At 35.9% G+C, this 17,500-nt stretch overlaps 1 protein-coding gene across 1 annotated transcript in view; it reads left to right on the top strand.

Annotated features, from left to right (window-relative positions):
• The window catches only part of LOC144970450 (uncharacterized), a 16,585-nt gene extending 720 nt beyond the window's left edge, over window positions 1–15,865 (top strand). The window contains exons 2-4 of the mRNA XM_078910111.1: window positions 10,411–10,448; window positions 12,183–13,465; window positions 14,883–15,865. Coding sequence (XP_078766237.1) covers window positions 12,255–13,465; window positions 14,883–15,432 — 1,761 coding nt within the window. The 5' untranslated portion in view covers window positions 10,411–10,448; window positions 12,183–12,254 and the 3' untranslated portion in view covers window positions 15,433–15,865. The remainder of the gene's footprint in view (window positions 1–10,410; window positions 10,449–12,182; window positions 13,466–14,882) is intronic.
• Window positions 15,866–17,500: the final 1,635 nt, after the last annotated feature.

The raw sequence follows: 17,500 nt of genomic DNA on the forward strand, positions 1-17,500 counted from the left end.
GATTTGCGTAAAAACGCAAAACTGTCTTTTTACAGTGTCGAGATTGGTTGTTATTGAGAGTGTTAGTGTCGTCAGTAACATTTTTATATCTGTTTGACTCAACGAACATATCTGTTTGACTCAACGAACTTTCAAACTCACTTTAAACTATAAAAGGAAATCAAGTTATCTGTTTATCTATCTGTAAAAAAAATACATTTTAAATTTTCAAATCTGTCAAAAGAGTTGTGCGCCGTATAATTTTTTCATTGACTCAAATGGCACAATGTTCTCCATAAGGCTATATTTTTTAAAGAAAGGATGATTTTGTTTGAGTTTGGCCGATGGACCGATACATTTCTCTCCTTTTCGACCAATTACCATTATCATCACTGAAAAAGAATCAAAGGCCTAGCATGGGTAAAATAAAAATAAACGAATGATACGTCATGATACAGTCAATAAAACCATTATTGTGACTTTTTAAAATTGTAAATTATTAAAAGGCGGCTAGAGGTGGTTGGAAGAGTTAAAACATCTGCATATGCTGCTGCGAAATTTCATTCAGAAATGTATTAGTATTAAGATTTTTATCACAAAGCCCGCTCTAAACAAAAAAAAAGAGGACTGTTTTCGAGGTTTATGAAAATGGTTTGTAATGTTCATTTTTTATTATTACAATAAATAAATAAACAAATAAATGAAAATAAAATACAAGAACAGAGTGTAGACTTTAATTTTGTTTAGAGATCCGTTGAATCGATCTAAAAGGACTAGGGCAACTCCGAGTGTGTGAACCTTTCTTTGACGAATCATTCAATAATTTATTTTATCATGTGATTAAATGAAGCGAAAAGCTTTCAAATTAATTCAATGAGAAGTGTCAGCTGGCGTCGAGCTCGCTCTCACTGTTTATTATATTCGGCAGCCATTTTATCCCTTTCCTTACCAACTATAGGAAAATCGTCACATTCGTTACGATTCAAAAGTTTACTTTTAGGCAATTGCCAATATAACTCATACAGGAATATAATATTTCCATCGACAAATCAAGTATGTAAAATCAATAATAAAACAAACAAACAATGATGATGATGATGATGATGATGATGATGATGATGATGATAATAATAATATTAAAAATAATAATAATAATAATAATAATAATAATGTAGTATGATGGTTTCATACTTCTTGTATTTTTTTAAATAGCACTTTCTGTTATGGTTTCCTTCTATTCGTCTTGCGGTATGCTGCGCGCCGTCGCACTTAAGTGGGTAGAAAGGATAAAACCAGTGGCGCACCTCGCTTCAACGTCATTCGCCTCCCGACTCACGTCGGGGGCAATCCTAATTGAAATAAAACTATTAGATAGTAAGATTTAATAGTGTGTTATTTCTGTTTCTTTATTTGACAGGTATGTTGAACTTTTATTATTAACATTGTCATAAGCATTATTATTATTATTATTATTATTATTATTATTGTTGCTGTTGCATTTATTGTTTTAATTATTGACATCGTGATTTCTTATTTTATTCATATCATTTCCGTGGATTGTTAATGCCTTTGTGTAATGACAGTAAATCGAATACGTGCCAGTATAACTTGTATCTGTCATGAGGAAAATACTTAGTCTAATTAATTGATTACATGAGTGCTAGCAATAATCTGTTTATCACGATTACAAACTTACCACGATCTTTATTACTGGTGATTTGTAAATAATATCGGCCTACTCTAATGTTGTTGGTATAGTTATCCTGTCACTGTCACATCCCTTCCATCTATATCTCTCTGTATCTATCTATCTATCTATCTATCTATCTATCTATCTATCTATCTATCCATCCATCCATCTACCGACCGACCTACGGACCTATCTATCTGTATACTTACTAATCTGTCTGCCTATGCACATATGTACCCATCTTTATATATTTACCTTTTCAATTACTTAGTATGAGATTACAGTTGGCTACATATCAATCTACCCAATAATCTATTCAACTATCTATATGCCTGTCACCTGATACACATATAGGCATAAGTACCTATTGTCTGACTAGCTGTATGCTCAGTTATCGGTCTGTCTGTCAAACTTTCTTGGTCATTAATCGTTATAGCTGTATAATGTCCTGATGATGCCCTGCATCATAGAATTATACCAAACTTCTGAGATTGTTGGTAGTGATTTATATCTTATGCTTTTATGCTTAATGATGTTGGCATATTCGATGCCATTATCTCACTTGGTAAATATTCATGTTTTATTGATACATTCTATTCCATTATATAACATGCATTGGCCGTATCGCCACTCGACTTACGTTGAGGGCTGAGTGCCAATCTTCATTTTCTATTCCATTATATAACATGCATTGGTCATTCGCCTCCCGACTCACGTCGGGGGCAATCCTAATTGAAATAAAACTATTAGATAGTAAGATTTAATAGTGTGTTATTTCTGTTTCTTTATTTGACAGTGTCGCCCTTCCTTAGAACCAATCACGACCCTGAGCATTGCGCGAGAGAAAAACTCAGCATATCTCTTGCGCAAAATAAGATCTTGTTTTGTTCTATCACTCCCTCTTCATTCGTCCCAAGCCTCAAGAAGCCTGCCACGCTGCCTGCCAAAATAGCGGCACTGGCAACTACACACATCTCATTCTCAACAACAAAAACTACACCTCATTATCAAGAAATATCTCGCCACCAAACCTCTCAGAACAACTCCATACATCCTCCCTATCAAATCTCTCTCATTTACTCCATCGACTATATTACACCTTCCTCATTAAAAACTACACGTAACTTGAAGAAAACTACAAAGAGGCTTCATTATTGTATGTACCCCCTGCAACCCAAATAACAAGATACCACAATAACAAGATTATTACATGGCGCCCAGCGTATGGGAAGGCCCGACACTGTGAAAATAAGGACCGCTTTGACTGTGCAATAGATGATAGCGATGTTGGCTGCATAGCAACCAAGAGAGGGCATCCGATGACAACCCTAGATAACAGTGATGACAACCCACGCTGAGACAAAGAAATGAAGTGAATGATCTGATGTGCGGTGTTAATCGTATTTTCTCTTAACAGTGAAAATATTATGTTTAGAAACATTCTTTACATCAGGCCTGATAATTTTATTTTATATTTCCTTTCATTTTTTGTTGTGTGTTTTAACGTGTCATTGTATTTCATTTCTTTTGCCTTTTGTTTCGCTGCCCGGTCTGATCAACCGAGTGGTGAGACATATTTGTTTTAAATTATTTACTTATATTTCCACCCCCCCCCCCTTCCACCTCCAGTACCTCCTCGTCCCCTCTCCACGTGAATATTTACCTCGTTTGTTTGCTTTTATTATGACTTTTTAATTTGTATTTTTTCTCACTTCCGTTACATTTTTTTCCACTATGCTCATTTTATAACAGCTCCATTTATTTGTTCTTGACACTTTGTCCATGCACGCAAATTTTATAGTGATTTTGTTTATGTTTATTTTGACTTGTACCTTTCTGGTCTGTGGGCAGTATCATGAAATTTATAACATATGTTTGCGTGTGTCAAGCACTTCACTCACAGCATGAGTGCTCAGAACACTTATCATTTTGTATGTTATGATCAGTAGAACGTAACCTCCAAGTAAATGGAAAGAATTTGATCGACGGCATCGCTGCTCTGTCGAATGAGCAAAGAATGGAATTGCTCAATGCAGTGCAGGAAACAAAGAAAACGGAGCAACCTGTCAATGTCTCAGCCGTTAGAGCTGACGCTCCACGACTTTCCACCTTTTCCGGGGATGACGGGTCCCCTTCTCATTGTTCCTTTTTGCAGTGGAAACTGGAGGTTAAAGACCTCCAGTGCTCTCATATGTTCTCGGAACGCATCCTTGTGGCGGCCATGAGACGCTCTCTAAAAGGGCTACCGGCCGACCTCATTCTTCAGATGGGGGAGGAAGTGACCTGCGACGCGATCATTCAAAGTCTTGATCGACTTTATGGTAATATTTTGCCTTCTTCCGATCTCTTGCAAAAGATTGCCATCGCGTCGCAGGTAGAGAATGAAGCAGTCACAGCGTGGGCTGTTAGGCTTCAGGCCTTGGTGGCACAGGTGTCAGGCAAAGTGCCACCTCTCATTACTGCTGAAGGTGGAGCGGACATGTTGAGCGCTCATACATGATTGCATGGGCATTACGATAATTGCTATTTTATTAATTGCTATTATATTATTATCTTTTATGTATATTTTCCTCTTTATCTGGGATTAGTTGCTTATAGTTTATTAAGAAAATCGGGGACGATTTTTTGTCTTGAGGGGGAAGTATGTAGTATGATGGTTTCATACTTCTTGTATTTTTTTAAATAGCACTTTCTGTTATGGTTTCCTTCTATTCGTCTTGCGGTATGCTGCGCGCCGTCGCACTTAAGTGGGTAGAAAGGATAAAACCAGTGGCGCACCTCGCTTCAACGTCATTCGCCTCCCGACTCACGTCGGGGGCAATCCTAATTGAAATAAAACTATTAGATAGTAAGATTTAATAGTGTGTTATTTCTGTTTCTTTATTTGACAGGTATGTTGAACTTTTATTATTAACATTGTCATAAGCATTATTATTATTATTATTATTATTGTTGCTGTTGCATTTATTGTTTTAATTATTGACATCGTGATTTCTTATTTTATTCATATCATTTCCGTGGATTGTTAATGCCTTTGTGTAATGACAGTAAATCGAATACGTGCCAGTATAACTTGTATCTGTCATGAGGAAAATACTTAGTCTAATTAATTGATTACATGAGTGCTAGCAATAATCTGTTTATCACGATTACAAACTTACCACGATCTTTATTACTGGTGATTTGTAAATAATATCGGCCTACTCTAATGTTGTTGGTATAGTTATCCTGTCACTGTCACATCCCTTCCATCTATATCTCTCTGTATCTATCTATCTATCTATCTATCTATCTATCTATCTATCTATCCATCCATCCATCTACCGACCGACCTACGGACCTATCTATCTGTATACTTACTAATCTGTCTGCCTATGCACATATGTACCCATCTTTATATATTTACCTTTTCAATTACTTAGTATGAGATTACAGTTGGCTACATATCAATCTACCCAATAATCTATTCAACTATCTATATGCCTGTCACCTGATACACATATAGGCATAAGTACCTATTGTCTGACTAGCTGTATGCTCAGTTATCGGTCTGTCTGTCAAACTTTCTTGGTCATTAATCGTTATAGCTGTATAATGTCCTGATGATGCCCTGCATCATAGAATTATACCAAACTTCTGAGATTGTTGGTAGTGATTTATATCTTATGCTTTTATGCTTAATGATGTTGGCATATTCGATGCCATTATCTCACTTGGTAAATATTCATGTTTTATTGATACATTCTATTCCATTATATAACATGCATTGGCCGTATCGCCACTCGACTTACGTTGAGGGCTGAGTGCCAATCTTCATTTTCTATTCCATTATATAACATGCATTGGTCATTCGCCTCCCGACTCACGTCGGGGGCAATCCTAATTGAAATAAAACTATTAGATAGTAAGATTTAATAGTGTGTTATTTCTGTTTCTTTATTTGACAGTGTCGCCCCTTCCTTAGAACCAATCACGACCCTGAGCATTGCGCGAGAGAAAAACTCAGCATATCTCTTGCGCAAAATAAGATCTTGTTTTGTTCTATCACTCCCTCTTCATTCGTCCCAAGCCTCAAGAAGCCTGCCACGCTGCCTGCCAAAATAGCGGCACTGGCAACTACACACATCTCATTCTCAACAACAAAAACTACACCTCATTATCAAGAAATATCTCGCCACCAAACCTCTCAGAACAACTCCATACATCCTCCCTATCAAATCTCTCTCATTTACTCCATCGACTATATTACACCTTCCTCATTAAAAACTACACGTAACTTGAAGAAAACTACAAAGAGGCTTCATTATTGTATGTACCCCCTGCAACCCAAATAACAAGATACCACAATAACAAGATTATTACAATAATAATAATAATAATAATAATAATAATAATAAAATAATAATAATAATAATAATAATAATAATAATAATAATAATAATAATAATAATAATAATAATAATAATATAATAATAATAATAATAATTGTAATAATAATAATAATAATAATAATAATAATAATAATAATAATAATAATAATATTAATAATAATAATAATAATGATTATGATACGATTAACCAACATTTTTTGTATTGTTGGACACCGAACATGTAATATAATGGACGACACAAGCAGCACGTGAGGTACTTATACATTTTTAGACAAAGACATTGATGTAAAAAAATAATAACAGGGGGGGGGGGGGTCCTCCAAATTTTTACGCCCGTCTCTGGTAGGACAAGGAGAAATGTCTTTCTCAAAGATATAATCCCCGACCAACTGTTGAGCAAGATAACTCATAAAGGTCGCACTAAACCCATTGGTCACCCATCGAGCAGGGTACATGTTTGCCACTGTTGAATTATATTCAATGAGGAGAAGTGGGGGAGGGGGGGGGTGTGTGCTTAGAATGTGATAATGTCACTGAATCTAAACTTATTTGTCCATGTAATTTTTGTACAGTATAACCTTTCAAAGGAACCGAAGTTTTCAAATACAAGAGGTGCATAATCAAAATGATATAATTATTAAATTGTCCTCTCCATAATGAGTTCCTGGTTCTGGGCAATCTATTATTAATTTTGTTATTCGCCTCATGCCATGAAAAAGAATTCCACGCTTCGCCTCACTGGAGAAATACTTGAAAATTTTCCCCATTGTGACAAATTTGCATGTTTAATCTATATTGTTATCAGTTTATCTATAAATGTAGAAATCTTAACAGGCAGCTACGCCTCTGACGTTCAACTATTAAAATGCAACAATTATTTATGTCAATTGTGTACAAAGTGTACAATTTACAGTGTCACTTTGAACCCAGGGTGGCAATAATGTTAGTGAGTAGTGAACATGAATCTCGGGGAATGTAAACCCCTATTCCAAGGGGCGGTTTGGGTCTTTTCTAAAAAAAAATTGAATTACCTATATTAGGCGGTTTTAATCATTCTGTATCGTCAATATAGGTTACACTTATGGTGAAATATATAAATTATCTGTGTTGATATCCATTTTGTGACCTGATTTTGGGGGTCTGACATAAAAAAATATAACAATCTTGTGGCAAACGTTCCACAAAAACTAATGAAGGAATGACCTCCATATTCTTCCCTCTTGTCAACATTGTACCATAGAGTGTCACCATAGAGATATTTTACTGCTTTAGCTTATGGAATTTTTATTAGAACATTACAAAGTTGAGAATCAAAATGTTATGACAAAATTGACCTTAAAAATTCAGAATTAGGATTATAATTCAAAATTCACATATCTTATCAAAAAATCTCTCTGATGTGACATAATACATTATCTCTGTGATAACTGTGGAAATTTTCAGATTATTTCATTGAATAGATTCTGAGAAACGTTTGACACAGTTTCCCATACCCTTAGAAAAATGACATATTGAGAAAAATAGCAAAATGGCTTCCCGTTTTTCACATTTTTCTTACTACATGTACCATTTTCGACTGTGTTTTTCTTGCCTTTATAGTCTATTTTAAGAATTTGGACTTAAATTATATTATTTCTAAGATAATAAAATATCATTTTCCACCAAAATCTCAAAATCAATTTTTCGAAGGTTTTCCTAATAATAAGACCCAAACCGCCCCTCAGCCTGTGGGGAGTTCAGTGATATTAATCACAACATAATTCACTGTCTATAATACTTCTATTGTAAACCATCCATTTGTTCACTCATCCCAGACCCTTCGTTTTTTTTATATACCGTAAAGAAAATAAATCCCACAGAATGGTACTGTAACCGGTGAAAATAAATTGGCTTAATGTCACTAACCTTTCTAGTGTTCGAGCCAATTTTCAATAAAATCCATCAGAAGGTTATGAAGATGTACACGTTTGTGGATCGCCTATTGAGTTGTCTTTAGTAGTTGTCAAGGAAACAAGTGATCCCATTGGTTGAACTGTTGAATGCAACTCATAATTTGTTTTCTCTTGTGGCCAAAGACTTGTCTTTTGACGTCATTTGTTGGTCACTGTCAGGCCATGAGTTTACAAAGGCCACGTACAAGGACCGTAGCCATCGTGAACTTAAAGGCTGATGTTAAAAACCACTAAGACCCATATTTTGAGGTCTTTGTTTATGTGTGAGGACCGCCGAGTCGTCGTTAGTAGAGCTCAAGGAAACAAGTTATCCCATTGGTTGAACAATTGAAAACAACTCACGATTTGTTTTCTTTTGTTGCCAAAGATATCATTTTGACGTTATTTTATTGGTCAGTGTCAGGCACAAAGTTAACGATGGCTACGCAATAACGCACTGGACTTATACGTAATTTTGTTAGGTTTGTGCAGCGCCTAGTGAGTTGTTTGTCCTCAAGGAAACAAGTGATCCCATTGAATACAACTCACGATTTGTTTCCTTTTGTTGCCAAAGACTTGTCTAATGACGTAAATTTTTGGTCAGTGTCAGGTTAGAAGTGTACGAAAGCTACGCTCAAACTTCATTTTATCATTGCCTTTATAGACTTCTAAATATAATGAGATTGACATCACTCAGCTCTTTGCTATTGTTCTTTTTATGAGTAGTTCTTACCAAATTCTGTTAGGGTTACACATAGTTTTGTGTACTGTTACTTAATATCCGGCTTGGCGAGATGTTTGGTTTTTTTTTTTTGGCTTATCGCACAGCACAGCCTGGCGTTGACCAAAAAAGTACGTCAAAATACGAGGCGACGATCACCAAAACAAAAAAGAATCATGAGTTTTATTCCATAGAGAAGAAAAGTCTTGACATAAAATCCTCTCCTCCAGACCTACAAGTACTAAAAAAATTTCGTAGAAATGCGTAGTGCACATGAACCTCGTGAAATGGTCAAGCATGTGAGGAGTTCAGTGATTGTAATTACAACATAATTCACTGTATATAATACTGCTATTGTAAACTATCCATTTGTTCACTCATCACAGACCCTTCTTTTTTTTTTTTTAAAGATTGGTGTTATTTGCGCAGGTTGTTAGTCATCTGGAATTTCTCCATGGTCCAACGATGTCTGGAACAAGAATGTATAAATTGGAGCAATTTCTTTTGCAAACGTCTTGATGCACATTGCGGACAGTCCATCCGGTGCTGTTGCTTGATTTTCATTCAGGTTTTGCATCAGTTTCAGCCTTGTTCTATAACGTCAATCTCCTCCATTTGTTCAATTTGCTTGCCTGGCAGCTTGACATTAAATGCACTGTTTGGGTCGAAAAATACAGTCGAAAATTGATGATTGAAGACATTTGCTTTTGTGTCTGGATCTTGTGTGAGCACTCCGTTTTCGTTTTGGAATTGAGCAATTCCTGTCCTCTCCGTACTTTTGCTCTTAATGAATGATCATAACTGTTTGTTGTTATCTATATCGTCGTCTATAACTTTATTCACAAATTATGTGTACGCTTTTCCACGTTGCTTTTGCGCTGCGGTTTTAATTTATTTATACATTATGGTGTTTGTCTCTGATGGACATGCTTTGATTATTCTTGGACCTCCTTTTCTATTTTCTCACTAACCTTTTGGTTACCTTGTCAAACCTAGGTTGATCATTCCACGGCACCATATTACGTTCGACAGTTATCTCATTTATCATAGCTTTGATTCAAGATTTGTTTTTACTTTTATCTTTATCTTGATCATTTTCATAGCGCAATTTATACTGAAGTGCCTAAAGCACTTTGCAAGAGGACCCCACAAATAATAACTTCTAATGTATAGGAAGACACATGACGCCTGTAAATTGTAAAGCGATACACATTACATTTTTTTTCGACAGAGACAATGCTGCTACCAGCTAGGTACCTATACTCATTTAACACTTGGGTACGGTGAGAGAATGTGAGTAAAGAACCTTTTCCAAGGACTCAATGTTGCGCCGCCAAAGGAGGAGGATGCGAGACTCGAATCGACCCACCGATCAGATGGCGAGTCTTATAATCCTTAGACCACAAAACTTCTGCTTCTAATTTGTTATCCGTCTTCTCAATTTGGTTTTATATCGTTTTGAACCCCAATGCCGAGAAAAAAAAGTTTAAAATCTATTTTCTTAACGGAGTGTTGACTTATAACGATGATAACAATATTGTCATTTATTTATTTATGAATTATTTATCCATTTATTTATTAATTAATTAATTAATTAATTAATTAATTAATCAATTAATTAATTAATTAATTAATTTATTTATTAATTAATTAATTTGTTTATTCATTCATTTATTATTTTATATTTCAACTTTTCAGAATCCTGAGCTTTGATCTAATGATGTTTGAAAAAATTCGTGAGTATTGTGTTGATGATGAAAACACTGGTGGTGGTGAGAATTACGATGATGGTAATGATGACGATGATGATGATGATGATGATGATGATGATGATGACGATGATGATGATGATGATGATGATGATGATGATGATGATGATGATGATGATGATGAAGGTTATACTGATAATAATGCTAATAATGGTGGTGGTTGTTGTATTAAAGATGACGATGCTCATGATGATGATGATGATGATGATGATGATGATGATGATGATGATGATGATGTCGTATCATGTGTCTTGCTGGAACAAACATAATATGGATCACAGTTATCTTAATCATACACGGTGGAGATCTGTTATGACTGTTATTATTATATATATATATTATATATATAATATATATATTATATATATATATTATTAAATTTTTATAAATATTAATATATTTATACATGTGTGTGTATTTGTGTGTGTGTGTGTGTGTGTGTGTGTCTACATATTCGTATAGAGCTCTTTGCATTATTAGAGTGTTTTCTCTTTTAAAAAAATCAAAACAAAAAATAAAACAAAAAACAACCCCCCCCCAATAATAAAACAAAAACAAAACAAAACAAACAAGCAAAAACAAAAAAAACCCCAAAAAAACCCAACAAAAACAACAACCCCCCCCCCCCCCCAAAAAAAAAAAGCAATAAAAAGAAAACAACAAAAACAAACAAGAAACGAAACAAATCAAAAACAAAAAACCGGCCAATACTCTCAACCTACGACTGCATTTTATTATTTTCACTGTTATTTTAAAGGAGGATATTAACCCGTTACCTGCCGTACTCTGGAAAGACACGCATTAAAAAAATTGACCAGTAAACTCGTCCTCCAAAGATAGATGGATGGATTTAAATGACCCTCATCTTGGTCATTTAAATCCATCTTTGAAGGACGATTTTTCAATACGTTTTCTTTTCCAGAGCACGAGGGCGAACTGATCAAAGAAAAAATAAACAAATCCATTTAGAATGGAAACAAACGCCGTGTCATAATCTTCAATTGAATGGTAATATAAAGATGACGATGCTCGTGATGATGATGGTGACGATGGCGATGATTTTCTGTCATGTGTCCTGTTAGAACAAACATATCATTGCCTTCGACAGCTGATCTCCTTTATCATATCTTTGATTCAAGATTTGTTTTGACCTTTATGTTTATCTTGATCATTTTCATAGCGCAATGTTTACTAAACGTGCCCAGTATGTAAATGTGTCAATAATAGACAGAGAAGCATTTGAACATAACAATGATATGTATTTATCTGCATCTTCAGTAAATAAATGATAGGCCATTCCTAATCGCTGCGGATAAGAATGATTTGTTGTAGCGTACTTGTTTGCCTTTGAGTGTAGCAACATATCAGTTTTATTGCTATAATATAGCATATATTATATGTATTATGCTGAAATCGGGGGAACAGAGTATGAATTTCATCTCCTATTATCTTATTCAATTTCTTATTAGACAATATTTTCAACCTGGTTTCAAGTTTATATACTACCCTCTGTCACACACACACACACACACACACACGCACAGAGAGAGAGAGAGAGAGACTGAGAAAGAGAGAGAGAGAGAGAGAGAGAGAGAGAGAGAGAGAGAGAGAGAGAGAGCGGTAATATCTGAATAGGTTTTTATTTAGTTTTATGCCTTTGTTGTTGATAAATATATATAGATATATATATCCCTTTTTCAGGATGTTGCAAATATCCATCAGCACTTATCTGTCTTATATTCATCGCAATTCCACTATACCAGGAAATATACAATGGGAATATTCAAAACTTATTCAAAAAATACCAATCTAGAATTCACACCAAAAGTCGGGCGTCAGGTGATTTACAAAAGGTACTTCATAAACTCTACCCACTATGATGAAGATGGATGTATGGGATTCTCTGACGAACCTATCGACGAATGGAAAGCCCAGTTTTTCGAAAAAATGCCCAAAATTAAATGTAAGAATAGTTCGCCCAGTTTTTTATATATCACCAATGACAAAGACTATTTAAAAATAGATAGAGAAAAAGTTAAACATTTGAATGTTCGACTCGACTATTGTAAATATGCATCTTTAACAAGAGCGGATGAAGACGGCGATTTTAATGTTGTTGTATCGGCATGGTCAAATGGTTTTACAGACTCTATGGCCCTTCCAAAAGAAGTAGAGCATATCTGGGGCCAGTGTTACGGAGGTTGGAGAAAGGTTGGGACGAGTTACATCAGTGTCATTCGAAAAAATGTTACATTGGAAAAAAGTCTGGAGTCTGCCTATGCTGCCCATGTCAAGAGGAACAAACCTAAAGAGACCTTGAGTATTTTGCTTATCGGTATCGATGCTACGTCTAAATTGAACTTTGCGCGGCATATGCCTCTTACTAAATCATTTCTGCTTACAAAGGGCGGTATTGAGTTTTATAAACTCAACAAAGTTGGCCAGAATAGATTTCCAAACGTGATACCACTGCTGACTGGTTATAGTGAAGAAGAATTCTTTAAATATTGGAAGTACTCGGACTACTTCGATGTGGTGGATCATCTGTTTTTGTGGGAGAAGGCGAGAAAAGTGGGCTATCGAACATCCGCCATTTTTGACAAGACTGAAATCACCGCATTCCACTACTTGAAAAAAAGCTGGAATAGACCAACGTTCCATTACTACAACAGGCCAGTTGTCGTACAATCAGAGAAGATGGCGAAGTTACAGCACGACCCTTTCAGCTGTATTGGGGACACAAACATGATAAATCTTTATTACGATTATTGGTTACAGCTGGCGGGGACGTTCAACAATACGAAGGCAACGCCTTATTTTGGGTACAGTTTCTTCGCAGAAGCAACACACAATGACATCAACATGGCCAGTTCTGTAGATGAGATTTACGCAGATTTCTTCAAGACTCTTTACGGCCAGAGCTCTCTCAACAACACACTGGTTGTCTTCTTCAGTGACCACGGAAGTCGTTATGGAGACTTTAGGTAATACTACTTTTGGATTTGGCTATTTAAAATGATTTTTTTTCTTCTTCTCTTGATTCTAATAAGATAATGATGATGATGATGATGATGATGATGATGATGATGATGATATTGTTGTAGTTGTTTATTGAAGTTGTTGTTGTTGTTGTTGTTGTTGTTGTTGATGATGATGATGATGATGATGATGATGATGATGATGATGATGATGATGATGATGATGAAGATTCGAGTATTTCAGTAATAGTAATTTTATGCGTCAGTGTGTCAAAGCAAAAGGACCTCCCATAGTGGGCAGGGGGGTACATACTGTGTCTTCTATCCCCTTATATCTGTTTTCCAACATGCTTTCTGTCTTTGTTTTGGAATGAGATTACTTGGTTTTGTCCTGGCCCTGGCCGGAGTCCTAACTGGGAGGGAATCAGTCAAATGCATCGTTATTGTTTTGGGAGATATTTTTTTCCTTGTAAATCATCTCTCTGTTTTGTATTATTATTTTTGTAATTTTAAATGTATATATAATGTAAACATTTGAGTGTATTCCTCTTTGTTGAATTTTGTGCTTGTGTCCGGATGAGACTTATAGGTGATCTCAAACTAAGTGCATTGGTGGTATGCTCTTGGAATCTACATCTGATCCCTATTTGTTCCCAGTTCCCCTATAACTTACTTTTTTCTTGGGTGCTTTAATTGTAATTCTAGAACGTTAAACTATCCCATTTTCTTCCTTTTTACTGGCGCTGATATAACGTAAATGTGTTGCAAGCGCCGTATAACCCTTAAAAACAAACAACAAACAAAGCAAAGGGAAGTTAGCTCATCAATAATGGGTTGGCGGAAGTGACAAAACATTGTGATAACTGCTCACAAACTGGAGAGCCGCTTGATCCAGCTGATCGGCGTGTACTAAATATGGCTCTTGGCAGCTCTCACATTATTGATGGTGTGTGGTCGTAGCCTTGACACTAATCAAATTATTTGAAAAAAATACGTCAAAAGGTTTCTTTGGCCACAAAAGAAAACAAACGGTGAGTTGTATTCATTAGTTCTACCAATGGGATCGCTTGTTTTCTTGAGCAATACTAACGACAACTCGCTAGACGCTGCACAAACCTAAAAGAAATGACATCAAAATACAAGTCCTAGTGTGTTCCAGCGAAGCCATCGTTAACTTATAGATGCTGTGCGCTTGGAGAAGCTTACGACATTGCCATCTATCGGAAAAAATGCAATGTGTACCGCCGACAGGCATAAGGTCTCGGCCTATATGTTCATTTTTGTGTTAGCCAGGGCTCCTTATAATGGGCTTTGGGCAAATTTAGTGGATTATGCGATGTATAAACGCTCACATTCCTTTTTGTTCTAAATTTATTTCAATTTTCATTGACAGAAAACTCAGAACTTTGTTCTTATCTTGCAGAGCCACATTTGAAGGAATGCTGGAGGATAGCAACCCATTTTTGTTATTCATCTTTCCACCCTGGTTCGAGGCTAAGTACCCAAAGATCATGTCTAATTTCAGAAAGAATCAGCATCGTCTAATCACCAATTTTAACGTACACGCAACAATTATAGACATCCTTGATTTCCAGGGGGATGATATTGTAGCCCACAAAAGAGACAGATCCAGAGGCGCCAGCCTTTTTCATGAATTACCACAACGAAGGACCTGTGAAGAAACCGGAATCCCTCTGAAGTATTGTAATTGCCGTAATTTCAGCACCGCGGGTATCAGCGAGGAACTTACACGGAATATATCAACGCATTTTCTAGAAGAGATCATTGCAAAGTCTAAAGATTCCAGAGATGAATGCGTAAAGTTGACTCTGGATACAGTCGTCACTGTCCTAAGGATGTACTCAGCCACGATTTCCGGCGACTTATTTCAGTTTACCATAAAAACATCCCTGGCGGTGGATTGTATGAGGCCACGTTGGTTGCTGACAAAAAGACGCGAAAAGTGTCGTTGATTGGGGACATTGCCAGGACTAATATGTACAGGGGCCAAGCTGATTGTGTGAGAATGCCTATTTAAGACCGTTTTGTTATTGTCGGAATCTATTATGATTGGCTTTGTGACTCGCATTTGATTTACATACATGGATTTCTTTCATGGTCATTACATCCCAATCCTCAAATCCAACCTAAAGCAGAGAGCCTGTCATTTCTGCTTGTGATAATATGATGTGTATTAATGGTATGCGTTTATGTAAAATACTCACTATTTGTCCCCACCAGATCAATCGTACCATTGCACATAATCACGTGTAACCTTTAACATAGTATTTAGTATGTTAGAGATGTTTATGTGAGATCTAATCACCAAACTAGCAGTGTAGAACACCCCCCCCCCCTTTCAAAAACAAAAACGAAAAAACAAAAACAAACAAACAAACAAACAAACAACAACAACAACCACAAAGAGCCGAGTGCCGTCAACTCCGTTCATTGCAAGTATAGATGGAACAAAATTGACGTCTCATCTCTTTGTTATAGACAGACATTTTAATGATACGTTCTGACTTAATACTTAATTATATCATGCAGATTATAAAGAATAGAGAATGGCACACTCCCTGACTATTCTGTCTGAGCTGCACTGGCTGCCTGTCAAGGAAAGAATCATTTTAAAGATTGCTCTGTTTTGGTTTAAAAGCCTAAGTGATGACTGACAAAAGCATGTTAGAAATATTATATATGAATTTAAGATCCTCGACTGACAAAACGAAGCTTACTGGCTTACTCTTAGAAATATTATAATTATACACTTTATGGACGCCGTTCCTTTACCCACACTGGGCCCCTTGTGTGGAATGCCCTGCCGAGAAGGATAAGAGAAGCAAAATCTATTGATAATTTTAATTCATTATTAAAGCACTACCTTTTACCCGTTACATTTTCATGATATTGACACGATATTACACACACTGCTGCTATTGATATTATTGTGGTGGTATACGTTTTATAGCATGTGCGAATTTTGTATATTTATTTGTAACCTGCATTAAGCATCACACAGAGATGAACATGCGCTATATAAATGTCATGTATTATTATTATTATTATTATTATTATTATTATTATTATTATTATTATTATTATTATTATTATTTACGTTCAAGGTTACACTCAGTTTAATGTGTTGGTATGTTTAATTTGGCTGGTGGATGTTTTGAGTATATTACCTTAACGCTTAGCATCTTTCTAGACCAACCGAACATCATGTTGGGAACGTAAAAACACATGCCATGTTATTGGTGTTATGAGTTTAACTTATACACTCACAGCATCCGCCAGCCGAATATAACGCACCAACACACAACGCTATGTGTTTAAGCAATCTTTAAAATTTATAGTCTGATTGATAGAATTTAGTGAGAGCTACTCATAAAAATGGCTGGCTAAAAGTAATAACAGAGAGCTGAGTGACGTCAATTTCGTTCGTTCTGTACGACCATAAAATCAATGTGTTCATCATAGCCAACTTGGTGGGGTTGCTGACCTCTCTTAGTGGGCTGGGAGGTACATACTGTATATGATTTGTAAACATTTGAGTGTGTTCCTCTTAGTAGGGACACTGTGCTTGTGTCTGGATGAGACTTAGGTGAGTACAAACTGAGTACACTGATCGTGTGGTCTTGGAATCTACATCTGTTCCCTATTTGAACGAATTCCCCTTTGTCTGCCTTATTCTTGGATGCTTTAATTGTAATTCTAGACCTTTTTACTATCCCATTTTCTTCCTTTTTACTGGCGCTGATATGACCTTTATGTGTTGCAAGCGCCGTAACGCCCTTAAAAACATAAAAGCAAACATCATAGCACACTCCAGTCCATGCCGCTTACCCGAGACAATCAGCCCGAGAGATCCTGAGCATTCCTTGCTACTTAAAAACAGGTTGTTATTATAGCGTATATTGATGCTATGAGTTTATGTAAAATACTCACATGGTCCGCCAATCGGATATAACTTACCAACACATAAAACGATTTGTAACCTTGAACGTTCACAATCTGATTGATATTATTTAATGATAA

This window comes from Berghia stephanieae, chromosome 4 (assembly GCF_034508935.2).
Source record: "Berghia stephanieae isolate SIO BIC M18660-M18661 chromosome 4, UCSD_Bste_1.3, whole genome shotgun sequence".
Taxonomy (NCBI): Eukaryota; Metazoa; Mollusca; class Gastropoda; order Nudibranchia; family Aeolidiidae; genus Berghia; species Berghia stephanieae.